At 43.2% G+C, this 26,090-nt stretch overlaps 1 protein-coding gene across 1 annotated transcript in view; it reads left to right on the top strand.

Annotated features, from left to right (window-relative positions):
* Positions 1 to 26,090, top strand: part of ASTN1 (astrotactin 1) — a 251,664-nt gene that overhangs the window by 95,584 nt on the left and 129,990 nt on the right. Inside the window, exon 3 of the mRNA XM_058177507.1 lies at positions 24,594 to 24,987. Coding sequence (XP_058033490.1) covers positions 24,594 to 24,987 — 394 coding nt within the window. The remainder of the gene's footprint in view (positions 1 to 24,593; positions 24,988 to 26,090) is intronic.

The raw sequence follows: 26,090 nt of genomic DNA, 5'->3' as shown, positions 1-26,090 counted from the left end.
CTGGGATCGTCTGAACCCTTTAAAAGCATTTTTTCTATAACCTTTTCAGCTGAAGAGCTGTAAAAAATGCTTTTAAAGGGTTCTGGCAATCAGCTGGGATTGTCAGAATACTTTAAAAGCATTTTAGCATTAAAAGCATTAAAAGTATTTTTTCTACAACCTCTTCGGCCAAAGAGGCTGTAAAAAAAAAGTGCTTTTAAAGGATTCTAGCAATCAGACAACTCAGCTGGGATCACCAGAACACTTCAAAAGCATTTTTTATAGGCTCTTCGGCCGAAGAAGCTGTAAAAAAATGCTTTTAAAAGGCTCCTCTTCACCCAGTCACATTATCTCCCCACCAAGCCACACCCACAGAACTGGTAGTAACAAATTTTACATTTCACCCCTGCTGGAGACCCCTGACCTAGACCACTTTAGGAGCAACGTGGTGGGTTTTGCTGGCATTTCAGGAGGAAGGGGAGGGAGAGAGAGAAATAGAAAAAGAGAGAAAGAAAGAGACAAAGAAAGAAAGAGAAAGAAGGAAAGAAGGAGGGAGAGAGAAAAGAGAGAGAGAAAGAGACAAAGAGAGAGAAACAAAGAGAAAGAAAAGAAAAAAGAAAGGGAGAGAAAAAAGAAAGAGGAAGGGAGAAAAGAGAAAGAAAAAGAAAGACAAAGAAGGAGGAAGGGAAAGAGAGAGAGAGAGAAAGAAAGAAAGAAAGAAAGTGGGAGAGAGAAAAGAGAGAGAGAGAGAGAGAAAGAAGAAAGAGAAAGAAAGAGGAAGGAAGGGGAGAGAGAGAGAGAGAGAGAGAGAGAGAGAGAGAGAAGAGGAAGGAAGGACCACAAACTCTGGCACTAGACGTGGCTTCAGAAGACGCTTTAACAGGACAGCAATCTAGGACTGGAAGGGACTTTAGAGGCTATCTAGTCCAACCCTCTACTCCAACAGGAAACCTTACATATTTTGGTGCCTCTAACAGAGAGGAGCTTACTAGGACAAGGCTGCCATACAGAGGAAGGCAGAGATTGTCCTTGACTTATGACTAGAATTGAGTCCAAAATTTTGGTTGCTAAGCAAGAGCATTGTTAAATGAGTTTCACCACATTTTACTCAATCCATGATCTCTCCTGGCTCTAACAGTCATGTGCAAGTTAGGGAAGAACATCTGAAGGTGTGTGTAATGTTCTAAATGTACATAAATTATAGTTAAATGTGTGGCAGAAAGTGGACTCTGGGTGTGGCGAGGAGAGGCCAGGCACCCTAACCCTAACCTTTGATGTGAGTGACATCAAGTTGGCCACGCCCACCCAGCCACATGACCACCAAATAAGCCACGCCCACAGAACCTGTAGTAGAAAAATTTAGAACCCACCCCTGAACATAAGCAACATAAACAACATCAAATTCATCCAGTCCATGAACAACACCATGAAGTCTTTATAGCAGAACATTTGGAATCCAAAATCTTGCATTGGGAGGCTTTTTACAATTCTTGGACATGTTGTTTTCGTTGTCCTTGTTATTTTTACTGCTGTATAGAAACTCTGAAATCAGATGTTAATCAATCAATCAGTCAATCAAAAGACATTAAATATTGTTTACTATTCAGGGCATTAATGACAAACTAAAGAACACCAAGCCTAGCAGTCAACTGAAACAAAGCTGCTTTATGTCTGTTTAAATACAGGCGGGCCCTAAAACATGGACTCATTGGACATGTCGTGTCCCACTCCTCCACTGACGGCCGGGTCAGGGAAATCTGAATCAGGAGTGCCTCTGCAGCTCTGCCAAAGTCCTAGCAAAGTCCTCAGGGCAGGCAGGAGACCAGAAAGTGACTTCAGCAAGATATGTTTAGACTTTGCCTGACTCAGAGAATGCCAGAAAGCAGATCCTTTATATAGGCCATGGGGTGTGGCTCCATGACTCAGCACTTATCCAGGCCTGCCCCTCCCTTCCTTCTGTTGCCTCCGCCTATCAAGTCTTCTGACGCGAGGGTCACTCCAGTCTGCAGCTGTTGGTAATTGACCTCCTTCAGGCTCACATGCTGTGGAGGAGGGGGAGGGGTCTAGTTGCTCCGTTTGCCTGGGCATGGAGCTAGAGCTGGGGGCTGGAGGTATTTCCTCCTCTTCAGCCTGTCTGGGCATGGAGCCAGGGCTGGGGCCGGGAGGCATACTAGGACATTCCTCCGTGTTCGGAAGCAGATAAGAAGACCCCGGCTGTGGTGAGATCGGACGAGACACAACAGGACAGAATGCACCAATAGTAAATAAACATCCTGTTAAATCTTTAAAAGTTAGAACAGCAACAGTGGTATGAAGGCAGCATAGTTGAAGGAATCATTCTTTGATTGCCTTTGGGATATCCTAGCTTTCAGAACGTACTCATTTGCAGTCAAGAGCACCATCAGATCACATAGATACTTTCGTGATATGTGGCTTTGTAGTTATTCTTTTAGAAAGTTCAGTGAATTACATCCTTTGCAGCTGCCACTGTTACAGGTTTCGTTAACAAAAATAGCCATTTAATGCAGACATCGTTAAAGCTCCTCATCCACTACTGACCACAGGAAGTATATTCCAAGATCACACATGGTATTGCATTGACTTCTTGCATAATGCAAATTAAGCCCTGCTGGTTTGCTAAAGCGAATTTGTGATATCTCAAGCAATTTTGAAATACAGTGGTAGAGTTCAATTTATTTCTTGAATTGACTAGTCAAACAGAAAATCTGAAAGTCCCAAGCAAGAATTTTTGAAAATTTTATAATTTTGTGCTTCTTTCCCAGGGGAAAGATCTTGATTGGTATTTTATCAGGGCTGAAATGCTTCCGGTTCGACTGGCTCACCCGATCTGGTAGCGATGGCGGCTGGTGGTTTGGAGAACTGGTAGCAAAAATCCCTGTCCCTGTCCCCGCCCCCTGCCCCAGCTGAGCTGCGCCATCATCAGTGGTTGTTTTTTGTTTTACTTTTAAAAGCATCTTTTCTTCAGCCGAAAAAAGGCTTTTTAAAAGTAAAAAAAAAGCCTTTGATGATTGCGCGGCTCAGCTGAGATCATCAGACCCTTTAAAAGTATTTTTTTTAACAACCTCTTCGGCTGAAGAAGTTATAAAAACAAAAGGTTTTAAAAGGCTCCTTTGGTGATCCCAGCTAAGTTGCCTGATCACCAGAACCTTTAAAAAACATGTTTTCTACAAGCTCTTCGGCCAAAGAGTTTGTTAAAACAATGCTTTTAAGTGGTTCTGGGCTGCGATCAGGCAACTTCAGCTGGGATCGTCAGAGGAGCTTTTAAAAACTTTTTTTCCTCTGGCGATCCCAGATGAGTTGCCTGATCATCACAAGCTTTTAAAATCACTTTTTAACAACCTCTTATGACAGCCCCCGCCCATGCCCACCCAATTGTCCCCTCCCACTTACCTAATTACTGCTCCTTTCGGGCTCGCTCTGCCTTGCTTTGGCTGCTGCAATCCGTCAGCTAACAACTCAATCTGCCTGCCTGCAATCCATTTCCTCGGTGAGCAACTCAATGTGCCTGCCTCCAATTGGGTAAGTAAATGAGGGGAGCTTTAAAAAATAGTTAACTGGGGTTTTTTTAAGCAGTTGGGTTTTTTTAGACAGCAATTTAAAGTTAAGGAAGTTTTAAATTTAGCTGCTTTTATCTAAAACGGGTCTCCAACCTTAGTAATTTTAAGGCTTGTAGACTTCAACTCCCAGAGTTCCTGAGCCAGCTTTGCTGAGGAACTCTGGGAGTTGAAGTCCACAGACCTTAAAGTTACTAAGGTTGGAGACCCCTGATCTAAAAATATAAATAAAATAAAATAAAATAAAATAATTAAATAAAATATTTGTGCAGCTTTCTGAGATTTGGTGTGTTTCTGTAGTGTTTCACTCTAACTACACAAACACACAAAATCTCACAAAGCTGTATGTGGCATTGTGTGTGTGTGAGTCAGTTGTGTTGTGTTGTGTGTGTGTAAAGTGTGAAAGTTGGTTTTTGAACGTTTTGTGACTATGTGAGGTTCCTGCTTGTTGCAGGGATCATTTTGGATGAAGTGCAGCTGCTTTTACATTGTGTGTGAGTCAGTTGTGTTGTGTTGTGTGTGTGTGAAATGTGAAAGTTAATAATAATAATAATAATAATAATAATAATAATAATAATAATAATAATAATAATAATAATAATAATAATAATAATAATAATATTTTAATTTGTATACTGCCCTTCTCCCGAAGGACTCAGGGCGGTGAACAGGCAGATAAAATACAAATACACACAATAATTAAAAACATCCCTTAAAAAACTAATTTAAATGCCCAAATGTTAAAATAACATACTCCCCCATAAAATCACAAAACTTTAAAAACCCATCAAATAAAGATAAAAATCAGGCTAGTCCAGCCATACGAAATAAATAAGTTTTAAGTTCGCGGCGAAAGGTCCTAAGGTCAGGTAATTGTCGAAGTCCGAGGGGAAGTTCGTTCCACAGGGTCGGAGCCCCCACAGAGAAGGCCCTCTCCCTGGGGGCCGCCAGTCGACACTGTTTGGCTGACGGCACCCTGAGGAGTCCCTCTCTGTGGGAACGTACCAGACGATGGGAGATAGAGGCCGGCAGTAGACGGTCCCGTAGATAGCCCAGTCCTAAGCCATGGAGCACTTTAAAGGTGGTAACCAATACCTTGAAGCGCACCCGGAAAACAACAGGTAGCCAGTGCAGTCTGCGCAGGATAGATGTTATGTGGGAGCTCCGAACCGCTCCCTCAATAACCCGCGCAGCCGCGTTCTGAACTAGCTGAAGTCTCCGGGTGCTCTTCAAGGGGAGCCCCATGTAGAGAGCATTGCAGTAGTCCAGGCGAGAGGTAACGAGAGCATGAGTGACTGTGCATAAGGCATCCCGGTCCAGGAAGGGACGCAACTGGCGGATCAGGCGAACCTGATAAAAAGCTCTCCTGGAGACGGTCGTCAAATGGTCTTCAAAGGACAACCGACCATCCAGGAGCACGCCCAAGTTGCGTACCTTCTCCATCGGGGCCAATGATTCACCCCCGATAGACAGCCGCATCTGCAGCTGACTGTACCGAGGTGCCGGCATCCACAGCCACTCCGTCTTGGAGGGATTAAGTTTGAGCCTGTTCCTCCCCATCCAGACCCGAAAGTTGTTTTTTGGTACCTCTTATTGTTTTGTATACTTTGTTTATTATTTTTATTATTTATTTATTATCTATTGGCCACACCCACCAGTCATCTGACCACCAAGCCATGCCCACAGAACCAGTAGGGAAATTTTTTATATTTCACCCCTGTATTTTATGGATATCTTCGAAGCAGAAATAAATGGGCATGTGAGCCTCCTTTACTGTGCCTATTGCACAAATGATTTGAGCACCATTTTGGATTCAGATATAACACATAGCAGTGGTGATGGCCATTATTTGATATATATCTCATTTTAATCTGACCACGTAGAAATCCAAAAATGTTTTGTCCTTCTGACATAATATCATTCAGAATTAAATTGTGACTATTCAGGAGAGTGAACATAAATAGCCCTTACCTGTATGTGCTGTAATTTTACCTTGGACAGCAGTATGCAACTCATTTGGAGTTACAGTCTCCTCATAGTCTTGGCCTCAAAGTTTTGACTTGCCTAGTAGTCCATTGTACTTTTAACGGTATTAAAAATGTTGTGTCATACTATGTTGTGTATTCTTTTATTTCTAAAGGACTGAACTCTGTTTTTTTTTATCTTCAGGGATTCACTTAAAGGTCTAAATGTCAGGATAAAGAAGTATAATAAAAGAAAGACTATAGAAGTAAGTAGAGAAATATAGAAGGAAGTAAAAAGAGAAATAAAGTGATTTGGATCAACTAGTTCTTGGCTAAAACCAGCTAGGGTCTGAGGCTAAATAATAGACTTTTGGAATTGTGGTAATATAGTTAATAGAATAGAATAGAATAGAATAGAATAGAATAGAATAGAATAGAATAGAATAGAATAGAATAGAATAGAATAGAATAGAATAGAATAGAATTTTATTGGACACACAAGGAATTTGTCTTGGTGCATATGCTCTCAGCGTACATAAAAGAAAAGATACGTTCATCAAGGTACAACATTTACAACACAATTGATGGAATTGATAGAAAATAGATTAGTTTGATTGGGTAGTCTGCAATTGAACTAAGACAAATTAAAGTAGAGATGGAGGTCAAGTAAGAGAACAAAATTGGAAGAAAAAATAATAAGCAAAATTAAAGGCTTGAGATAAGGGAGGAAGAGGAAATCTAACTAAATCTAGTTTATTTCACCAATTTGCTACACCTTTCTATATCCTGTCCTTGCAAGACATTGTTACTTCCATCAGCCCAAGCATTATTGTTCTTCCCTTTCCTCCAAACCTGGCCAGCCTTTCTGGATATATTTATTTTGCGGTTCAATCCATACTCATTACCTTTACGTGATCAAGTCACTTCAGTGTACTTTTTTTCATTGCTCAGTTACAGTATGTTTATATTGAGTTGGAATGATTCATTCCCTATCCATTCTTGACCATCACTTCTATTTTTATCGCACAAACTTCAGAAGCCCTTTGCCAATTCATAAAATGTTGATATTTAATCTGATATAGGCACTTCTTATTTTTATGTAACATTTTTGTACACAGATATTTTATCTCCTTTTGATACTCATTTCTCACAAACAATCACAAACTGTCTGCTATTTTTCTGTCAGCATTTGGTCATCCAGGTAGTCGCTGACTTACAACCATTCATTTCGTGAATATTCAAAGTTTAAACACCATTGAAAAAACTGACATGAGTGATTTTCACATTTATGACCACTACATCATCCCCATGGTAATGTGATTTGGGTGCTTGGCAACTGACATGCATTTATGATAGTTAACCCTGACCCAGGGTTCTGTGATTACCACTTCCCAGCCAGTTTCTCCTTCAGTCTTGATACATTAATTTTCACATTCATTACCCTTGTTGCTAAATATAGTCTACTTAAGTTTGCTGCAAATCATCAGCCAATAATTTGGTATCAACTTCATACAAAAAGCACAGGTACATTCATATTCCCAGCCAACAAGATCACAAGTATGATACATTGAATAACTAAGGAGGCATCAATTCTACTTAATGATCATCATGTACTTCTAGTGACAAACTTTTGGCTCCATATGGACACAAAATATTCCAAAATTCAGGCAATTCTTTTAATATAGTTTTTCCAAATCAACAAATGCATAATTATTTTTATGCATTTACAGCCTGGCACAATGCCTTACCACATTTCCATAATTTTATTCATTGTAACTTGTTGTGCCCTTTCACTCAGAATTCTGTTAAACACTTTCTGAGGGCACACTTAACAAACTAATGTCCCTGTAGTTTTTACATTTGCCCTTGCTAACTTTCCTTTTGTAAGGGAAATGATAATGGCATTCTTCCAGTTTTTAGACACACATGGAGACACTTTACAAATGTAAAGTAAGTAAACCACATCCATATTTACTTACCTGCAGTTTTGCCATTCTTCAATATTCTCATAACATTTATGATTTAGTTTGTGTTAGATTCGGGCAATAACGAGGCAGGAGACCAGGATAGTGACAACAGCTCTTTACTATATGGTGAACCCAGCAGCTCAGGCTGGGAAAACCCTCTCTTTATATACAGTTTAGCCAGAGGCTTCATCCAATCAGCAACGTGCTTTTTCCCGCTCAGTTTTCCCTCCACAACTCTTAAAGATACATTACACTCCTTCCCTCCCAGAGAACACTTTACCAATATTTACATAGAATTAACATCTTATTTTTCAACGTAATCATGCAAGTAGACTGGGCGTCTCCTGACTCTTTCGGACCTGCGCAATTCATTTCCTGGGAGTGAGTCGAGCTGACCGGAGGGACTGTTTGTTCCTCTCAGCTCCTCCTCTAGGCCATCCGGCCCTGGATTATTTGCAGAGTCGTCCCTGCTGTTTTCAGGAGGAACCGGTTGGCGTCGCTGGACCTCCTGGAACTCAGATAAGTCCCGCGTTTGCCCCGGGTTTGAGTCAGCTGTGAATTCAAATGTTGGATAGTCAGGGCCTGTTTCGTCTGATTCTGATTTACCGGTTATGCGTTTCCTTATTTGGTCTATGTGGCGCTTCCATACCCGGCCATCCTCTATCTCTACTAGATATGATTTTGGTCCTGTTATCTCTAGGATTTTTCCTGCTAACCAGGTCGGGCCCTCGCTGTAGTTGTGTGCCCACACTAGGTCGCCTACTGCCATCCCTTGTCAAGGTTCCAGAAATACCTCTTCTGCGAAAAAAAAGACTCGGAGGCATCCGTTCCTTTTCTCAAAGTCCTTTACTAGCATGAGGAGACTGGCACACGATGAATGCAATTCCCAAAACTGAAGTTCCGGATTCGTTTCCCCAGTTATACAAACCCCAGTAGTCCCACCCCCCTGACCCCTCTGATGATCACACGGTCCCACGTCCTTCCAGTTCATTCGAGTAACTTCTTGCCACTCCTCGTGCAGACGTGAACGCCATCCGACCTTGACCACCGGAAGAATGTTACCCTGCCCCTCAACCCCCCCCTTCTCCCCTTAAGATAAAAATGTGGCAGCGTCTGGAAACCGAAAGTTCAATATGGTTTCCAGGCCTGACAGGCGTCCCCCCTTGGAAAAGAAGCTATATCCTAGGAAAGAAAACAAAAGTCGATAAAGAAGAGTGTCAGTGGTCCACACTTCCTTCTACCCCCTCCCCTCCAAGAGGTTTCCTAGGTTTGTCAGGGAAAGTGTCGTGAAAATGTTTAATCAAAGTGTCCGCATGTACTTTCCAACTTTTGACCCAAGTAGATTCAGATAATGGATATCCCTTCCAGTGGACTAAATATTGTAATTGACCTCTATATAGTCTAGAGTCAAGGATTTTGTTGATTTCATAGTGGGTTTCACCTTGGATTATCAAGGGTGGTGGGGAGCAGCAGGTTGAGGTCTCAGACCAGACTGTCTAGCAGGTTTTAATAAGCTGGTATGGAATACGGTGTATTTTCCCAATATTCGAGGGAGCTTAAGTTGACGTAACGGATTAATAATTTTACAATGGGGAAAGGACCCAAAAATTTTGGACCGAGTTTCCTGCTGGGTATTCTTAATCTTAGATATTTAGTAGACAAAAAGACTTTATCTCCAATGCGAAAAGGGGGTTGAAGGGAACGGTGTTTGTCAGCTTGGGCTTTGTAATTCGAGCTGTGACAGCTAAGGCCTTTTGTGTTTTCCCAACCTTTCTTCAAGGAATTCATCCAGTCCATTAGGAAACCAAGTGGGGGTTGCAGGAGTTCAGGCATTGGGCAAGTCCATGCCGCTGGTTATTTGAAAAGGGGTTAATCCCGTGCTGCTGTGTACGGCATTATTATATGCAACCTCTGCAAATGGTAACAAGTCGGACCAGTTTTCTTGTTGGTAATTTACGTAACACCGTATGTATTGTTCCACCATCAAATTTAATTTCTCAGCCGCTCCGTTAGTCTCCGGATGGAATCCAGAACTAAGTCCTTGAGACGACCCAATGGACCGTAGGAACTCTCTCCAGAACTTGGCTGTGAATTGAACACCCCTGTCGGATATTATCCTTTTAGGGACTCCATGCAGTCTGTAGATGTGTTTGAGGAAGAGCTTTGCTAATTTTCTAGCCGATGGTAATCCGCTGCACGCAGTGAAGTGGGCCTGTTTAGAGAACAAGTCCACTACGGTCCATATCACTGTATTTCCTCCACTAGGTGGGAGTTCAACAATAAAATCCATGGCAATCTCTTCCCAGGGTCTGGTCGGTTCGGCTACGGGTTGCAGGAGTCCACGGGGGTTTTCCCTGGTCTGGACTTCATGGTGGCACAGGTAGCACAGCTCCTGACATAGTCTTCGACATCTGATTTCATTTTTGGCCACCAGAATTGTCTTCTAGCCAAGTGGGGGGTTTTTAAAAATCCAAAGTGGCCTCCTAGGCGGGGGGCGGGGCGTCTCTGTAGTATTGGCAACCGCATAGCGACGGGTACATAAATTTTGGTCCCCTTCCAGGGTATCCCATCCCTTAAGGTGAGGTCTTGCGAGTTTTCTTTAAACCAAGCATCATTAGTGAGTGCTGATTTTAAGTCCGCTAGTAGTTTATTTGGTGGGATGTTGGTACTGCGGTGTGATCGCGGTCGAGTGAGTGCTTGGTTGACCGGTTCGCTATCGGGGATCATTGCATGTATCACCTCTTCGCGTTTGCTGTCAAATTGTGGTTTCCTAGATAGGGCGTCAGCCAGCAGGTTTTGGTCGCCTGGGATGTATTTGAGGGTGAAATGGAAGCGCTTGAAAAACTGAGCCCATCGAACTTGTTTGGGAGAAAGCTTTCGGGGGTTTTTCAAGTATTCGGGGGTTTTGTGGTCCGTCCATACCTCGAAAGGTTCTTTTGCCCCTTCAAGGAAGTGTCTCCAGGAGAGGAGTGCCCAACGTACTGCAAAGGCTTCTTTTTCCCAAACTGCCCATCTGCGTTCAGCGTCGGTCAGTTTTTTAGATATGTACGCGCAGGGCATAAGGTTGTTTTCGGTATTCCGTTGTAATAAGACAGCGGCTATTGCTACATCACTTGCGTCAGCTTGGACCACAAAAGGTTTATTTGGATCCGGGTGTTGAAGAATCGGTTCCATTGAGAAGAGGCGTTTCAGGTGTTCAAAGGAACGTTGGCAGTCCATTGTCCAAGGTAGGGGTTGGTTAGGTTTGGGTTTGGTGGGTGATGGGCCAGTTTTTAGTAAGTCCGTTAATGGTAGAGCTACTTCTGCGAAAGAAGGAATGAATTTGCGGTAAAAATTTGCGAAACCTAAGAAACTTTGAAGTTGCTTACGTGTGCGTGGCGGTTGCCAATCCAATACTGCTTTCACTTTACCTGGGTCCATTTCGATACCTTTGTTTGATATCCGGTAACCTAGGTAGTCGAGGGATTCCTTATGGAATTCGCATTTGGAAAGTTTGACATATAGCTTGGCGGCTAGGAGTTTTTTAAGAACTTGTCTGACCAATTTGATGTGTTGTTGCATATTGTCTGAGTAGATAAGAATATCATCTAAGTAGACAAGAACCCCATTGTAGAGATGGGGGTGTAGGGTTTCATTAATCAGTTGCATAAAGACAGCTGGGGCCCCTTGGAGACCAAAGGGCATGACACGGTATTGGAAACTACCCAAGGGGCAATTGAAAGCTGTCTTCCATTCATCACCCTCTTTGATACGGACACGGTAATAGGCTTCCCTTAAATCCAATCTGGTGAAAATTTTTCCTTTTGATAGGTGGTTCAACAGGTCGTGCATAAGTGGCAACGGGTAAGTGTTTTGTATGCAAATCGCATTGATATTTTTGAAGTCAATACATAATCTGAGTGAACCATCTTTTTTTTGTTTAAATAGCACAGGCGCAGCTACAGGTGATTTTGCTGGTTCAATGAACCCTCTGGCTAGGTTAGTGTCAATGTATTTCCTTAGTTCAGACATTTCTGCTGGAGTCATTGAGTACATTTTGGGTTTTGGTAATTTTGCCCCTGGGTGCAATTCAATTGCGCAATCAGTTGGGCGGTGGGGTGGTAAGAGGTTACATTCATCTTCGCTAAAAACATCTGATAAATCTATGTATGCTCTAGGGATGTTGGGTTCTTTAGGAGATGGCTTGGATATGGTGGTTGAAGGTTCCATCTGGTGGTCATTTTGGGTAAGGTTTTCTTTTGTTGTTTTGGGGGGGGAGGGGATTTGGTCTAAGGGTCCGAAGGTCCATATAATTTTTCTGAATCCATCCTCCCATTTAATTGTGGGTTCCCATTTGTCCAACCAAGCTAAACCTAGGATGATGGATTCTGACATTTTAGGAATTACTATGAATCTTATAAGTTCATGATGGGCTCCAATTTCTAAGCGAAGTAGTTGCGTGACTCGGGTTGCTGGAACACCACCAATTAAGGTTCCATCTACTTGGTGGAATTTAATTGGGTGTTTTAAGGGAAAAGTTTTTATATGGAGTTGGGCGATTGTGGAGGTTGAAATTAGGCATCTGGTGCATCCTGTGTCCACAATAGCGTCTAAAAGTTTTTTGGCTCCTCCTCCTGGAATTATTAAGTTCACTTTAATGGCAAAAGGAGGAATAGGTGCACTTACCATTGGGTCGTTCTCTGCTTGGGTTGAGTCGTTGGGAGGCGAGTCAGGTGATGGAAGGTCAGTAGCGAGGTCTATGGCTTGCCTTGCAAAGCGAGTGGTATTAGGATGTTTTCGAGGGGGGTTGCGTGGTCGAGTAGCCGTTGGTGGTCGATATTGTTGGAGGGGTGTTGGGGCTAGGCAAACTGACGCTCGATGACCTAGTTTCCCTAGCGGTAGCATTTGATCATTGTTGAGGGTAAAGGTGGAGGTGTGGTTGGTCTGGAGGGGAGGATCTTGTAGGTGGTCTTTGAGGAGGTATAGTTGGTGATCGGCTTTGGGGGGGGTTGAATTCTCTGTCCAGAGCAATGGACACGTTGTACCAGGTATTCAGTTGTTCTGGGATTCCTCTGGTGGAGCAGGCTTTTCTGATGTTTTGATCAATCGCTTCTTTAAAGTAATGAAGAAGAATTGCTTCTGGCCAATGTCTAAGGTTGCCGGCCACTCTTCTGAAATCCCATACAAATTGTTTGAGTGGCTTGTTGCCTTGTTTCATTGTTTTTAAGGTGGTCTCACATTCTGCAATTAGGTCATCATCTTGAAACCGGTTGCGAAGCAGTGTTATAAATTCGTGAATATTATTCAGTTCTGGTGCTTGTGCATTGTATAGCTGTGCTATCCACTCTGAAGCTAGCCCCACATTCATTCCATCTGAGATGGTGTTGATTAGGCTTCTTTCTGATGGGTAGAGATGTCTATATTGTTCAGCGTAAGCCTCAATTCTGCTGAGAAAGTAAGCCAGGTGTTGTGGATTCCCATCAAAGGTTGGTTTGAAAGGGGGAGGGGTTGGGTGGGGGTGTAGTTGGCCTGCTTGTGGCTGCAGAGGGATTTGGGGGGGGGGGGGGCTGCTGCTGTTGCCGCTGGTTGTTGGGCTGCAAAGGGGGGTGGAATTCTTCTTTGTTGTTGAGAAGAAAGTCCTTGAATCGCTGCAGCAGATGAATCAACCATTGGTGTGAGGCCCACTGGAAAAGGAGGGGCTGAACTAGCTGGTTGCCATTGATACTGAATCCACCCTTGTCCCGGATAGAACGCCCATCCAGGCGGGATAGACGCTGCTGGAGGCAGCGTAAGCCTCTGCTGGCGGAAAGGTCATTTGGGTGGGGAGTTGCGATCCCCCACGCTTCTGGTGTTATTTGAGGTCCTTGCCATTTGAAAGAGGGAGGGGCTTCTTGCGTTCTTCAGAACGGTTTCGAGTTTCAGTAGTCTCTCTCTCTGGTGAGAGGAAAGTGAATCTAGGCTGAGCTAAAGGTTCTCGAGGTCTCACCTCCAGCCGCTCAAAAGTTTCAGGAGGTCTAATAGAGACTGGGATTTCAGAGGGTCTCTCCGGTCCCAATCCAGGGACTCTCCTGATTCTCCAGGTTTTATTGCTCCAATGAGGTTGAGAAGAGGAGGGCTCTCCACTTCGTCCGGGAAAAGTTTCCTCCGGACTGGCAGCTTACCCATGAATCAGAGTCCCTGGGCGTGCTCCAAGCGGACAAGCAAGCTCTTCCTTTTCGGGCTTCGGGTCCTGTTGTTAGATGGGTAATAGGTGACTTCAATTAAGTCGTTAAGATCCTGCTCATGGCTCCTTCTACGCTCTCAAGTTGTTGCTCTTCCATCTTCACTGGGTCTTTGCACCGCAGTGGAGGTTGCGGAGACTGGGGCCCAGCACCCTCTAACAGGCCCCTCTGAGAGGAGGAGAGGGTACTGTTAGCAAAAGAAAGTTTGTGGGAGTTTTGGGAATAATGTCAAGGTTCCAGAAATACCTCTTCTGCGTAAAAAAAGACTCGGAGGCATCCGTTCCTTTTCTCAAAGTCCTTTACTAGCATGAGGAGACTGGCACACGATGAGTGCAATTCCCAAAACTGAAGTTCCGGATTCGTTTCCCCAGTTATACAAACCCCAGTAGTCCCACCCCCCTGACCCCTCTGATGATCACACGGTCCCACGTCCTTCCAGTTCATTCGAGTAACTTCTTGCCACTCCTCGTGCAGACGTGAACGCCATCCGACCTTGACCACCGGAAGAATGTTACCCTGCCCCTCAACCCCCCCCTTCTCCCCTTAAGATAAAAATGTGGCAGCGTCTGGAAACCGAAAGTTCAATATGGTTTCCAGGCCTGACATCCCTCTTGTTTTACCGTGTGCCCCTTTGTAACCGTCTGGTGTGTAGTTTGGGTTTAAACGGTCTAGTGGGCACCTAAGCTTCCGACCCATTAATAGCTCTGCCGGGCTGCGGCCAGTTGTTACACAGGGGGTTCTGTGTTGGACTGCTAGGAATGTATCGATTTTTGTTTGCCAATCGCCTGGCCTGATTCTGGACAATGCTTCCTTTGCGCTCCGAACGAAACGTTCTGCAAGGCCGTTCGTCGCAGGGTGGAAAGGCGCCGAGAGGACATGTCGGATGCCCTCCTCTGCCAAGTACCCCTCAAACTGGGTTGCCGTGAATTGTGAGCCGTTGTCGGAAACTAAAGTGTCGGGCAACCCGTGGGTTACAAATAGGTGCCGTAGGACTGAAATCACGGCCTCGGCTGTCATGGATCTCATGAGAATGATTTCCAGCCATTTGGAGTAGGCATCGACTACTACCAGAAAGGTTTGGCCGTGGAAGGGGCCGGCAAAATCGATATGGATCCTAGACCAAGGGCCCTGGGGTCTCTCCCATTCCCGAATCGGGGCCGTTGGGGGTAGCGGTCTGGACTCCTGGCAGGCCTGGCATTTCCCTACCCTTTCAGCAATTTCCGTGTCCATTAAGGGCCACCACACATAGCTTCTCGCTAGACCCTTCATTCTCACGATCCCTGGGTGGCCTTCGTGAAGGAGCTCCAACACCTTTTCCCTCAATTTCTCCGGGATCACCACTCGATCCCCCCATAGCAGGCACCCCCCTTGAGCTGAGAGTTCCCCACGTTTTTTTACAAATTCTTTAAAACGCTCGCCCGGCGCAGCGGGCCAACCTCTTTGTACCCAACCAATTACAGTCCTTATTGTAATGTCCTTGTACGAAGCCCGAGCCACCTCTTTGGATGTGACTGGGCCAGAGTCCAAAGAGTCAATTAGCAGAACTGGTGTCCCCGGAGTGGGGTCTTCGATAGTCTCTGGTAACAGGCATCTGCTCAGGGCGTCTGCATGCCCTAATTCCTTCCCTGGCCGGTGTAGTAGTTTGTAAGAATCGCGCTAGAAAGATAGTCCATCTGGTCAGTCTGGGCGAAAGTGCCACGGGCGTTGGGCGATCGCCTGCCAACAGGCCTAGCAAGGTCTATGGTCCGTGATGATTTCGAAATCACGACCAAATACATATTCATGGAATTTCTTTACTCCGGAGACTATAGCCAAGGCTTCCTTATCAAGCTGGCTATAATTCCTTTCAGCTGATGACATGGTTCGGGAGTAGTATGCAATAGGGGCTTCTGTGCCATTTGGCAACCTGTGGCTGAGCACAGCCCCCACCCCATAGGGAGATGCATCGCAGCTTAACACTAATGGCAGCGTGCCATTGTATTGGATAAGGAGGCTATCACTCGATAGGAGATTCTTTACCCCTTCGAATGCCCTAGCTTCCGCCTTTCCCCAAGACCATGCAGCCGTCTTTGCTAGTAGTTTATGGAGCGGCTCGGCTACTGGTGGCTTATTTCTTTGAAATAACGCATAGAAATTGACCAGACCTAAGAATGCCTGTAACTCCGCTTTTGTTCTTTGGAACCGGGGCCTTCCTGATGGCCCGTACCTTGCTTTCAGTGGGGTGAATCCCTTTCTTGTCTATCCGGTAGCCTAGGAATTCCACAGATTCAACCCCGATCTGGCATTTGTTCAGTTTAACTGTGAGACCGGCAGACCGGAAAATGCCCAAAACTTTTCGCAGCCTTACCCCTAATTCCTCTAGATTCTCAGCGGATACCAGTACATCGTCAAAGTATGGTACCACCCCTGGTAGTCCCTGCAATAACCGCTCCATTAGGTTCTGAAATAATCCTGGAGCCACACTAACCCCAAACTGTAACCGGGTACACTTAAAAGCCCCTCTGTGAGTCACAATTGTCTGCGCTTCGGCTGTGCTGTTATCTACAGGCAGCTGTTGATAGGCTTGGGCCAAGTCTAGCTTGGCAAAACTTGCCCTTGCCCCATTGAGTGCAGTAAGTGCTGTACCACCGGACGGGTAAGCACTCTTTGCAACGCTTTGTTAAGCGTTGCCTTATAGTCAGCGCAAATCCGGACCGACCCGTCCGGTTTGACTGGGGTGACTATAGGGGTCTCCCACTTAGCATGGTCAACTGGCACTAGAATTCCCTGGTTTACTAGCTTGTCCAGTTCCCAGTCAATCCTGGGCTTTAGGGCGAACGGGACCCTCCTAGCCTTTAGACGAATAGGGGCAACTTGTGGGTCTAAGTTAAAAGAAATAGGGGTCCCCGTGTACTTGCCCAGGCAGTCTCTGAAAACGTCCCCAAATTCTTTCATGAGTGCGTCTTTGAGGTTGACTTCGTTTCTGAAGATTCCAGTCACTCCCATGCCCAATGCTCGGAACCAGTCCAGTCCCAACAAGCTTGGCAGGGTCCCATCGACTATGGTGATGGGCAGAGTTTTCTTGTATTGTCCATACTCGACGTGGACGGACGTTACCCCTCGAACAGGGATGCGATTCCCTTGGTAGTCTTGTACCTTTAATTTCTGTGGTTTCAGCTTGCGCTTTGCGATGGCGGGTACGGCTTTCACGAGAGTGTCCCAGGACATGATCGTGATCGCTGAGCCGGTGTCCACCTCCAATCGGCACGGCACCCCCTCAATCTTTGTTTTCGTAAAGATTTTCTTTTCTAGGCGTGTTGCTGCGTGACCCACTCTCACGACAGTCTGATTCAACTTCGCGCCTTTTTTGAATTGACCAATCACGGGCCGCTTCGCCGTTCCCGCGCTCTGGTTGGTCAGTTTGAATTTTTGGCGGGAAGGTTGGGGTGCTCGACAGACCTGTGCTATGTGCCCCTTCCTTTCGCACCGCCGACAAGTCGCGTCCTTGAATTTGCATTGTTGTCGTTGGTGTTGCCCTCCACAACTCGCGCAGTCACCCCAGTCTTCTTTCTCCGGCCTCCCAGTGTGGAAGACTCCTTCCTCCTCCTCACCGTCCGACTCGGCCTGGACCTCTTCATTGTGGACCGGGGTTGATTTCGCACCAGCCGTTGGTGCGACCTGCTTTTGTAGGGTTTCCGCCGCTTGGGTAGACATCTCATTAGCCCTGGCTTCCTCCAAGGCGTTTGCCAGCGTCAAGTTGCTTTTGGACAGCAGCCGCCGTCGCAAACGGATGTCCCTGACCCCACGAATGAGTTGCTCCAGCAATGCCTCTTCCAAGTCTCGGAACTCGCAATGGTTCGTGGCTTTCCTCAGGGCTGCCATGTATACGCTGATGGACTCGCCCTCTTGCTGCCTACGCTCCCTGAATTCGTACCGTTGCACATACTTGGACGGCGTTGGTGCATAATGGGCTTTCAATATGGTCTGTAGAGTCTGCCACGGCACCGATTGTACCGGCGTTGGCTCTGCCAACGATTCTGCGGTGTCGAAAACCTCTGGACCGCAGTGGCTCAGGAAATACGCTCGCTTCCTGTTGTCTGAGACTCCTTGAAGTTCGTTCGCCTCGAGGAAACACTCGAAACGAGCCATGTATGACCCCCATTTTTCCTTAGCTGGGTCGAATGGCGCTGGCGGTGTGTAGCTGGACATCGCTGCTTTCCGCCCCTTGTTTGCCGGGTTCGCGTCTTCCTGGTGACTTCAGCTTTTTTCCTGGCGCTCTTAGCCTCGCGATCCCACCTTCGTCGCCAGTGTTAGATTCGGGCAATAACGAGGCAGGAGACCAGGATAGTGACAACAGCTCTTTACTATATGGTGAACCCAGCAGCTCAGGCTGGGAAAACCCTCTCTTTATATACAGTTTAGCCAGAGGCTTCATCCAATCAGCAACGTGCTTTTTCCCGCTCAGTTTTCCCTCCACAACTCTTAAAGATACATTACAGTTTGCATTGTTTTTTTCTGGGACACGAATATTTATACAATTAATATAACTCTACACTTCAGTATGTCATTAGCATATGACAGGATTGCCTCACTTCAGTTTCATTCATAACAATTGATCAATTTTACTTACTTCAAATCATTTTCGTGTCCATCAAAATTTTATCTACATTCTTTATTCTTAACTGTTTCCTACTTTCTTTGATTACATTGCTGCAGCTTTTTCTTACTGTACTAATCATACATTGCTTTTCTCTCATAATTTTTCCAGCAATCATTCTAACTTGTATGCTTTTTATTTATACACTCTTTTTGCTTCTTCATTCCATTGAGCATCCTTTTTGTACTTCCCGTTAGTGTAAATTAGGGGTGTCCAACTCAAGGCCCGGGGGCCAGATCCAGCCCACGGAGTGCTTAGATCTTGCCCAAGGGGCCCTCCCTGAAAACAGTGAAAATGGAGCTCAGGAGGGCCATGCGCCCAGGCTCCGTTTTCAGCTGCGATGGCCTCCTGTTGTCTTCTGCCAACAAAAATGGAGCTCAGGGAGGCTGCACGTGGCCTGCCCGGTCTCTGTTTTCAGCCTCCTGCAGCCCTTTGCCAACAAAAACGGAGCCAGGCCAGGCTGTACATGGCCTCCTCAAGCTCCATTTTCACTGGTAGAGGGCTGCAGGAGGCCATTGTGACCAAAAACAGAGCCTTGAGTGAGGTCAAGCTGGTCATGTCCACCCTGGCCACGCCCACCCTGGACACATCCACCCCCACCCCCCCGAGCTCAAACACAACCCTAATGCGGCCGTCAATGAAATCCACTTTGACACCCCTGGTGTAAATCCCCTCATGTTTGTGTGGATTCAGTAACACAATTATTTTCACTTTCTTCCAGGCAGTTTCCATATTCTTTTTCCTAATGGCTTCTTCCGCTACTCTGTTGGGTAATCATCTTCTAATATGTTTTTTTTTTCCATTCAAGAGTTACAGTTCACTTTCCTGCAGCCATTCTTTAATTCTGTTTTTCTGTTGCCAATTTTTTTCAAGGTCGTATAATCAGAACCCCTCATCACTCTTGTATCTTTCACTGATTCTCTCATCAAATCTGTAATGCTTTTAAACTGATGCTCTTTTATCATTTATATGTATGAATAGAATTATGCTTATATGAACCATTTAGAGCAAAGAGCCTCTTCTAAGCAGATACTTGGAAGAGGCTTTTTAGTATTTAGTCACTAGATACTAACTAGTCGCTAATCTCATTCATTCTTGGCTCTCTGAAAGCCCAGTTATTCTATATTCTTTTGTCTCTTTCTAAGTTGTTTATATCTCCCACAATAATATTTTCCCCTGCATCACCTAAAACTTATTTCTGACTGTTCTGTTATCAGCATTCACTGAAATGTAATATGCAACTATCACCAGCCTATGGATTCCTATAGATATTGATATAGATATCATTTCAACAATATCATATCTCTTTAGCCCTATATGCCATATTTAAAGTGTAAGCTTCCACACCTTTGACAAAAGAGTGTATTTTTTCTTAATAGGAACTTGTAAATTATATATACGTTCCATTATAATTCTTAGGTTTGGGGGGGGGGTCAGTGGATCCATAGCAGAGATAAGCATGCCTCAGCCATTATTTTACCTCTTTCTTCCAAATTCATTAAGTTTTAATGATCCATTAAAATAAGATTGTTACATTGAATAAATATCAAGAAGTTATTTTCTGACAATGAAGACTTCAGGGTCTGATCTTGGCTATTCCACATATGCTAATGGAAGAACCTTATATTTTCTCTCCTTAGCTATTTCTTTACAAAAAATATGTTTACACACACTCACAAACACACACACACCCCAAGAAATCTCCACAACAACAAACATTTTTTCTCTTTTTCTACAATCTCTAGAATTCAAAGGGTAGGTGGGTTTCAAAGCAAATGATTAAGGGGGAACTTTAAAACTTTATTTAGATTCTTGATTAGGATTCAATCTCTTTATTGTTCATATTAGACATATTAGACACTGTAAAAATAAATCCTAAATAGTCTCCAGAAAATAGGCTTTTAATATATTATATAGATTAGCCTTCAAATGGAGGTGAGAGATTATTGAAGGCTGAACATAACTTTGAGAACTCAGACTTCTAAAAGGGTGAGTGGGCATCTGCTAATCCTAACTTTATCCTCCTCCACGAGCCTCTAATATATTATTTATTTAGTTAGTTAGTTAGTTAGTTAGTTAGTTAGTTAGTTAGTTAGTTACTGGTAGTTATTTAGTCAAACATGTACAAGATAACAGGTATAAGTATAAACATCTAATTAGCTTAGCTGAATCATTAATTACTTAATCTTTGTCATGGCACCTGCCACTGGAGCATCATTTTCCCAAGATTCATTTGGCCCCCTCTGCAGCCTTAATAAAACAAGCCCTTCCTCTGTGCCCAGGCTTTCCGTCAGAATGGAAATTGGAACTCCTGTTTGATACTTTGGTTATTTTTATACTTTTTCTTTGATGACCTAGTTCTTTGTTTTTCTTTCATTGGTTGTTTTGTTTTTCTGTTGATTGTATTCTGTAAGCTTTTCAGAGTTAGAACAATTTGGGCAGTTTCATAAATAAACAAACTACTCTTGGAGATCCTTAAGTTGTTATGATATGCAATTTGAACACTGCAATCTTCAGTTTTCCTTCCATAATAGTTTCTAGTCTTACATAAAGCAAGCACTGAGTTACTTGATATAGTGACAGGCTCTCGTAGCATCCTCATGACTTCAATATAGTCCCCTGCATGCATAATATTGTTGACAGTGCATAAAACAATTCAGCATTTTTAAAATACTGATTTTGAAACATGCCCTTAAAATTCTGATCTTGTTTACTTTTCAACAGCAATGGACAGGACATTTGCATTCTTCTGTAGAAATGTTTAAATAGAATCAGGGTTTTTTTCCTCAATGCCCTTTAAATTATTTTATTCATTTTATTCAAGAGCCTTCGTGGCGCAGTGGTTAGAGTACAGTATTGCAGGCTACTTCTGCTGCCTGCCGGCTGCCTGCCGGCTGCCTGCAATTTAGCTGTTCAAATCACACCAGGCTCAAGGTTGAATCAGCCTTCCATCCTTCCGAAGTTGGTAAAATGAGGGCCCAGATTGTTGGAGGCAATAGGCTGACTCTGTAAACTGCTTAGAGAGAGCTGTGAAGCGGTATATAAGTCTAAATGCTATTGTTATTGCTATTTTATGTAAAATTCACCTCTCTGCTTTGGCAAATACTCAAGATGGGTTCTCACAGAGTTCAGAAAACTGAACTATGCAATAAATATAGCAACTGCTTAGTTTATTTCTATACTGATCTCATTTTTCATGTGATGTACCCCACATAGTCCATGGTGACTGTTCTGTAAAACATCCAAATATTTGTGGGAATATCTAGTGATAGCCTTTGAGATATAGTGAAATTTAGAGTAATATTAATTTATTGTATTAACCTGATATTCATTTTTAAGGGAAATGCCTTATGTAAAACTGCTTCAAATTCTAGTTGAATTGATTTCAGATTCCTTAGAGTGTATGAAAGCACAGAAGGTTTTATTACAGAATATTCTAATGTTTGCCTTGGAAACTCCAAAAAATTCAAGGGGAAAATGTCATTTAAAATTCTATTCTGTTTTATATGTTTTGTCTTTTCTATTAAATGCATAGATATTTGCTTTATTTTATTAAATATGAGAGGCTTTGGGCTTAAATTTGCATCTAGTAGAATTACAAGAACTAACCCAAGAGTCATATCTGACAAAAAATCTCAGGGCTGTCTTAAATGTTTGCTTCTCAATTTCATTTGCAAGTATTTTTCCCTTAAGGAAAGGTAGAAATATTTTCATTAGGCCAAAGACAAAAGGTGGATTGAAGTGTAGTAGCTATTATCATGCTCTTTGCCAGCCATTGCTTCTGTTGTCTATTTAGTAATTCTCATTTATTTGTTTTTCCTAGTGGAGCAGATGATGGTTATTTTATTTTATTACAACAATCCATTACATATAAAGAAAGATAGACCATGACCAAGAATTGGTTATAGTATGTGTGTGTGTATGTGTGTGTGTGTGTGTGTGTATATATATATATATATATATATATATATATATATATATATATATATATATATATATATATATATATATATGTATATATATGTATATATAATACACCAGACCCACACTCACAAGGCCCACACAGGATGTCACCACCACACATCCACCCAGAAAGCAGACCCAAACCCACACTGATCATGAAGCACGACCAAGGACCAGAAGCCAAACCGCAGCTGCAACATTAGCCATTTCAAACCCCTCCAATCTATACATGCAGCAGACTGACACCCACTATGAAGATGTAGCACGACCACGAACACGAAGCCAAACAACAGCAATGCAGTTCACCAGCTCAAATCCCACTGCAACTCAGACTAATCTGAGCACAACCAAGCCCCCACCCAAACAGGACACACCCCCAGCCAATCAGAGCACAAAACCCCCCCATCCAATCAGAGCACAGCCAAGCTCCCACCTGATCAGTTCAAACCCCCACTAGCAGTTAAAAGGAAGAAACAGCTGCGATCACACATTGCTCCCAGAAGCACGAAGCTGAAGCCCGAAGATGACGAATGAGATTTCGTCGAAACGTCGCCAAGACACTTCCAATTTTACATGGGAGAAAACCCGAATAACCAAAGACCTACATACAAACACCCATGAAAACCTCAGAAAAAATATATATAAATATATATATATATAAATATATATATTTTACACACACACACACACATACACACACACACACACACACACACACACACATACATACATACTATATATATAGTATATATTTTCTCTATGCTTTTAAAATTTAAAGGCTCAACAGACTGGAGACCAAAACTTCACTTTATGTTATAGATGTTCTTAGCAACTATGTCATTTTTTTCTCTTTTAAATTATAAAACAAGTTTAAAGGACCCAGTCCAGATTGGGAGTTGAAGTTTTATTTGTTTATCATTTGCTAGGTTTCCAGTCCAGACTGGATATACCATACACTGAATTTGCATTATCAAAAAGTGATTAATTTATTTCAGTAAAAATAAATAAATAAATAATATTAATCGTGCTTTCCTTCTCCCCTTTCCCAATTTTTTTTTACTGGAATCACAGTAAAATCTATAGTTTTATAGTTTAACATTCTTGCTAAAATCCCAACCTGATTTGTATTCCTTATGCTGCTTTTAGACTCTTAATTTTTTTAAAAAGGTGGCCAGTGGGCCTTTAAAGTAATCTGCATTTTGGCCCTGAAGCTTTGACTTTGTTTCACACCTGAAGTATAAGACTGAAATTCTGGTTAGTTCTCAACCTCACTTTGATTATTTCCATTTTGTGAAAAGTTAAATGAGAAGAGAAAATATTGAAGAAGAGGGAATACAGGTTGGAGAGAAAAGAATTAAAGAGAAGCAATCTTTCCTTCTCTATTTTCATGTCATTCTTTATCTGTAAAGGGAATAATATAGTATGGAAGAAATGTGTGAAATCCTATAGTCCTGGGGTCTCCAACCTTGGTCCCTTTAAGATGGGTAGACTTCAACTCTCAGAGTCCCTCAGCCAGCAAAGCTGGCTGAGGAACTCTGGGAGTTGAAGTCCACAAGTCTTAAAGGGACCAAGGTTGGAGACCCCTGCTATAGTCCAGCTGTGTAGTCAATGCAGGCTCTACTGTAAATGGAAACCACAGCTTAATCTCCTATGAAACTACATTGCATGTCTCCATTAGCTAAAGTGACGTAACCAGTGTTCATTCACCCACAATTCCATAGTCATTCCCTGACACATGTACAGAGCTGGTTAGATATACAAGGAAACTCTTAAAGCATAAGGCACTGAAGAGGTATTTGACTCTTTAAAATTGTAATAATTTGGTTTATTATTATCCATAAGTACAATGTTTAAGGACTTGGCATCATCAATAACAAGGCTTTTGTAAAGGCTGCTTCAAACTATAGACTGGTGTAAATTCTGAAGTTTAATTAGTATTGCTGGTGTCAAGGACAAAATTGCTATTCTGAAAATTAATTTGTGAAATCATTGTTTCATGCAGCATGGAAGACACTGAATTAAATTCGACTGAAAGCCTTTCAGTAGCAGGCCTGTTAGAAATCTGTGAGAAATGCACATACTGCAGAGTTCCCATTCATTTCAGTGTTGCCCTCCAGATTACCATGAACCCTAATTGTGATTATTTCCATGATTAATTCTATTATTTTCCCACAAACCTTGAGGAATGGAACCTTGTTTTCTAAAACGGGGAATTCTGAGCCTAATATCAAGTCATATAGGGTAAATATGCAAGTGCTTACTGATACTGCCTGATCTTGAGGTTGTTTCTTTCACTTTGGTTCTCACAGGGAGGGATGATTGCCTTGCTGCTTTCCATCTTGTGTTTGGTTATGATTCTCTACACACGCCGGCGTTGGTGCAAGCGCCGTCGAGTGCCCCAGCCCCAGAAGAGTGCCAGTGCTGAGGCAGCCAATGAAATTCACTACATCCCTTCAGTGCTGATTGGTGGCCACGGTCGTGAGAGTCTGCGGAATGCCCGGGTGCAAGGGCACAACTCCAGTGGAACACTGAGCATCAGAGAGACTCCAATCCTAGATGGTTATGAATATGACATTACTGATCTGCGCCACCACTTACAGCGAGAATGCATGAACGGGGGCGAGGATTTTGCCAGCCAGATGACCAGAACACTGGACTCACTACAGGGCTGTAATGAAAAATCGAGCATGGATCTAACCCCAGGTGGGACTTAGTCATAATCATCATTAGGGGCCGTGGTAGCTCAGGCCTAGGGGCTGTGGTAGCTCAGGCTGTAAAGAAGCCTGTTATTAAAACACAGCAGCCTGCAATTACTGCAGGTTCAAGCCTGGCCCAAGGTTGACTCAGCCTTCCATCCTTTATAAGGTAGGTAAAATGAGGACCCAGATTGTTGGGGGGGCAATAAGTTGACTTTGTAAATATACAAATAGAATGAGACTATTGCCTTATACATTGTAAGCCGCCCTGAGTCTTCGGAGAAGGGCGGGATATAAATGTAAATTTAAAAAAAATCATATATTTTTTAACATATACCTACATGCAATTGTGTTTAAATGCCTTCGATACACAGCTTATTTGACCTAATTACTCAATATGAAATGCTGCTATTTTGTTTTCAGCCATATAATCTATCACTTTCCCATTGTCTCTAGCAAGGCTAATTTCTGGCTACACAATTTGGGATTGCTGTATTATTTGGCTGCATGCCAGTGGAAGGTGACTTAGGAAAGCATTAACTGTAATAAAGCAATAAGGAGGTGTTAGCTTCAAGGACAACAAGGAAATAGTAGATTAGTTAATGAATTTTGATAGTTACCAAAGAACATGAAAGTGCTTAAAGTTTACATTAGGGAATATTTAGTGGTGTTTTCAGTATGATAAACAGAAATTTGGTTCAGTCTTTCTGTAGCCAGGCCAGGTTACTTGCTTTTATCAGTTTCTGTGTTTCAAGCAATTTAAAAAGTCAAAGACCTGGACATGATATGACAGTTGATAGACGGAAAGACAAATTTCTGCATTAGCTTCTATCTCAATATAAACATATTCAAGCTATTTGCTGCTGTGCAATTCTTTCTTTTTTTTCTGTGTTAAAACTGACATGGGAGCACTTGAGGTAAGTGGAGAGCTCATGTGCCTGTTTTTGGCAGGGAGAGGAAAACTCTCATTGGCTTCAGTAGGTGTTTGTATGCATGTAGGTGCTTCAGAGGATACAGAAGTATGAAGTAGTACTTGCTTTAAGACTGCCACATTTCTGTTCCCATTTCCTCAGAAGCAACTTCTAGAGATCCAGACCAAAGTGCTGCATA

Source organism: Ahaetulla prasina, chromosome 3 (genome assembly GCF_028640845.1).
Source record: "Ahaetulla prasina isolate Xishuangbanna chromosome 3, ASM2864084v1, whole genome shotgun sequence".
Classification (NCBI taxonomy): domain Eukaryota; kingdom Metazoa; phylum Chordata; class Lepidosauria; order Squamata; family Colubridae; genus Ahaetulla; species Ahaetulla prasina.
Note: the sequence above shows the minus strand (reverse complement) of the source record. Positions and strands in the feature narration are given on the sequence as shown.